A 3,948-nucleotide genomic window follows, 5' to 3' on the forward strand; every position below is an offset into this window, starting at 1 on the left:
GATGGTTGTAAAATAGCTATGAAGTTTGACTCTGGGAGGAAAAAGTGGAGAATGTTTTATAGGTTGCTTTTACTGCAGGAATTTTTGTCACTGCAATTTTACGACTTTTTACACATCTTTTTTGTACATCTTTGCCTGAGAGACAAATAAATGTACAGGGTGATGTTTCCGTCTTACCTTTAAAGATGGGACAAATCTTCCAGACGCCTGCTGCTCCCTCTCTGTTGTACTGCCCAAGAGCCAGTTCCATGTAGAAAAGAGGCATCCCTGCTATCACCATAAAGAACAGGTACGGGACCAGGAAGGCTCCTGAATAAAACAATAAATAAATGTGCATTTATTTACTTTATTTACTTATATAAACAAAGCACAGTCATGGAATGGCATTGAAGACATCTAATTATATCTCACACACACACATCAAATCCAAACACTGTGATGAAAGAGTGCTGTCTGCACCTAAATATATCACAATACAAAGAGTTTATAAAGTTTGTTATTCAACTGATGCTTGTATAATAAATGTATGTGTGTCTTGACAATTTAGAAAGCACACAAGAATCTCACAAACTCTCAAAAAGCTTAAAAAACAACAACATTAAAGTAATGTTAGGCTATTTTCTTAGTAGACACAAAATAGAGTATTAGAAAAAATACTCTATTAAAAATGCTAATATGATCTGGTGTAAGGTATTGTGCAAAAACTTACAACTGCAGAAATGTATTATTATACTCAAATGAACCCAACCAATTTGTTTTGCAGCAGCTCATAAATATTGCAATTAAGGTTCTATCAAATAGGGTAATATTACATCAATATCATGACACATGACAAAGAAAAATGTCATATTTTGACAACATACAACATAGCTGAGACTTGAATACATGATTTGTACTAATTTATAAGAAAATGTATTTTTTTTGTCTATTTAGTTGACAGTAAACTGATGCCTGCAAAATGCCATATGTCCCATAGCCAAAGTATGGGACTAAATGCTTAAAATCTGAATATTATTTTTAAAAAGTGTTTTGTGTTTTTCTTATTTGGTCAGTTTGGTTCAAATCAAATATAACAGTATGTTTCTCAATGTGCAGGTAGGCTTTGGTAGATGCTATATGTCAGCCCTAAACAGGGCTAGAATACCATTTCATTTTTAGCCACAGCACCACGAACAGCCTCTAAGCATAATGACAGCTCTATGTTAAACAGCCATAATTAGTGACACTGATTGTTAGAGCTAATCTATGCAGAGCAGCTGTGCTGCTTTTCCTCCTAGTTTGATCTTGGCAAACGCTTGGATAATATATATATATATATATATATATATATATATATATATATATATATATATATATATATACACACACACACACACACACAAACACACACACCCATAGGACTTGTGCAAGGCAAAATAAATAATACAACTCTGCATCTCTAACACCAAAGGCAGCCTTTAGCCCTTTTCTCCTCACCTCCTCCGTTTTTGTAGCAAAGGTAGGGAAATCTCCAGACGTTCGCAAGATCCACGGCAAATCCGATCACAGACAGGAGGAAGTCAATTTTCTTCCCCCAGGTCTCTCTTTCCTTCTCCCCAGAGGGATTAGTCTGGGCCGGAGCTACTAAGTTGGTGGAGGTGAACTGGACCCCGTTCTGCTCCTTTACAAGGATCAGCTCCACCTGAGGGACCAGGCTTTGTCATAAGTTTACATTTTACTACATAATAATAATAATAATAATAATAATAATAATAATAATAATAATAATAATATGAAGTAGATTTTTCAAAAAGTGAGCAAAGAAACAGCTCTGAAACATTTCCCCCCATTCTTCCTGGTGTGCACTTTTCAAATGCAACATCTCTATGTTCAATGTCGATCTACGAGAGTCTAGATTATGCAGACGTTCACTGACACATGGAAATGTGTTTGCGTTTGCTGAACCAGTTTCAATCTCCTCCCTGGATTTCCCACGCATAACAGATGGTGCCTCTCACCTCCAGCACATGCACCAGGCAAAGGTTTTAGTCATTTCACCCGCATCTTACAAACATTGTTACAGACTAAAAATAAAATAAAATTAAATTAAATACCAGGAATTAATGAATAAATCTTTGAAAATATATCAGCACTTTCAAAAAATATTTCTCATTTACCCTTATTAAAACTATCCCTCACTTATGTCCTTACCTCTTTGGGACCCATGGCGTTCGGAGAGGATTTTTCTGATGCTGCAAGAGAGGACATCACTTCAGCTGTGAGGGGCCAGTAGGAAGAGCAAAAGGAAGTATAGGTGTAGCTGATGAGTCTTGAACGCAGAATGACACAGAAAATACACACGCACACACACAAAAAAAAGAGATTAATTATTCCTTTTACAAGAAATCAGGTTAATGATACCAACTTAGACAGCTTCCCCTGAGACGCAGCACACTGCTGCCGTCAAGTCACAATAAACGAAATTGACAGATGAGCGTTTCGCTGGTTTGAGATAACATCACGTCTAAATATGAATGTTAGTAACATTCCCAACATTTAAAGTCACCTGTAGGTAAATCCATAGCACTAATCCAACATATGATGTGAATAGAGGATGGAGAGAAACAACATGCACTGAAGGGGTCTGCACTGAGAGTGACAAGAGGACATAGAGGAGCTGTTTGAAAAGGTTATCATTTCATGATGGCCATTTTGTACACAGGTCTGGACCACAGTCTCTCAGCATGATGTTTACCAGAAATATGGCAACATACAGTATGTTTTTTTTGTTGTAAAAAAAAAAAAAAAAGGAATAAATCAGGCATCAAGATGTTTTCAACTAGTGTTTTCAAAAATGAAATCTGCTTTTTAAAATGCCCTATGTGATTTTACTTGAAGTTTTATCAATTAGAATTTGTCAAAATTGCAAAATACAGTGCGGCGTACCTGAACTTTTCTTTCAAAACTATGTTGATTACAGCTGCATGTTATAACCAAAAGACAAAGCACATTTTCAAACAAATAACTTCACTTAAGAAAATCACTTACCTTCTTCAGAAATGACAAAATCTCCACCAGTTGCCAAACTTGGATGATTTAAATCCAGTGTTTATGCTAGTCAGTCTGGTGCAGGTTGATGATGGTGACCATCTTTGTGTAGACCTTCTCAGATAAGTTAGACCAAGGATTTCAAAATTTAAGCAAAAACATGAATCAACATTGGCTGAAAGAAATGCGAAGAGGATTAAGACAGAAAATATATATATATATACATATATATATGTATATACATATATATATGTATATATATATATATATATATATATATATATATATATATATATATATATATATATATATATACACACAAAAAAAAAGAAAAAAAAAAAAACAATGACAGGAACTGGCAATCTGATGAGCTGTGGAAATACCTCCCACCCTCCTGGTCTCTGGTGGCAAGACACAGAGATCAGAGCGCCCTGTGGTCTTATATGGAGATCTGTCTGCGGGACCTCTCTTGAAATATGAGGAACAATCAACAACACTCCCCCATCACCGTCACTCTCCTCCCTCCCTCTGCCCTCACATGAGCTTCATTCGTTTCCTGCTGCTCTCTCACCCATCACTGCATTTTCTTACCTGATGTGAGCGTTTACTCGTCTCTTATCCGCGTTACGTACAGCCGTCTGGTAAAAGCTATAAGACTTGTGTGCAGACATTCACGCAAGACTTCGACGCAAGTGTCCGTGAGGATCGCGGTTCATTCGTTTTTGGCCTAACGGGAGGAAGAGCAAAACTCAAGTCAGGGGGCTTGAAGCAGTGCTGGGATTTAGTCACCTCTGACTCAAGGCACACCCCTGGTTTCACAGTGGAAGGGATTTAAGCCAACAGGAGCCAAGTTGATGTAAATGCCTTCAAAAACTTAATTGAGTTAAGAAGTTAGTTTCACTAAGTGAAACTCTTATTCCG

General features: G+C 36.8%; 1 protein-coding gene across 2 annotated transcripts in view; it reads right to left on the reverse strand.

Annotated features, from left to right (window-relative positions):
- Positions 1 to 3,713, reverse strand: part of slc6a3 (solute carrier family 6 member 3) — a 23,808-nt gene extending 20,095 nt beyond the window's left edge. The window contains exons 1-5 of one of the 2 annotated variants that reach the window (XM_015028792.1): positions 3,619 to 3,713; positions 3,028 to 3,141; positions 2,191 to 2,308; positions 1,477 to 1,681; positions 178 to 309 (exon numbers count right to left, since the gene is read on the reverse strand). In XM_015028792.1, the coding sequence (XP_014884278.1) occupies positions 178 to 309; positions 1,477 to 1,681; positions 2,191 to 2,247 (394 nt within the window). In that variant the 5' untranslated portion in view covers positions 2,248 to 2,308; positions 3,028 to 3,141; positions 3,619 to 3,713. Of the gene's footprint in view, positions 1 to 177; positions 310 to 1,476; positions 1,682 to 2,190; positions 2,309 to 2,545; positions 2,626 to 3,027; positions 3,142 to 3,618 lie in introns of those variants that run through there. The other variant, XM_015028793.1, reaches the window with a different exon arrangement.
- Positions 3,714 to 3,948: the final 235 nt, after the last annotated feature.

The sequence above is a fragment of the Poecilia latipinna genome, unplaced genomic scaffold (genome assembly GCF_001443285.1).
Source record: "Poecilia latipinna isolate Pla-1442-1.1 unplaced genomic scaffold, P_latipinna-1.0 Scaffold135, whole genome shotgun sequence".
NCBI lineage: Eukaryota > Metazoa > Chordata > Actinopteri > Cyprinodontiformes > Poeciliidae > Poecilia > Poecilia latipinna.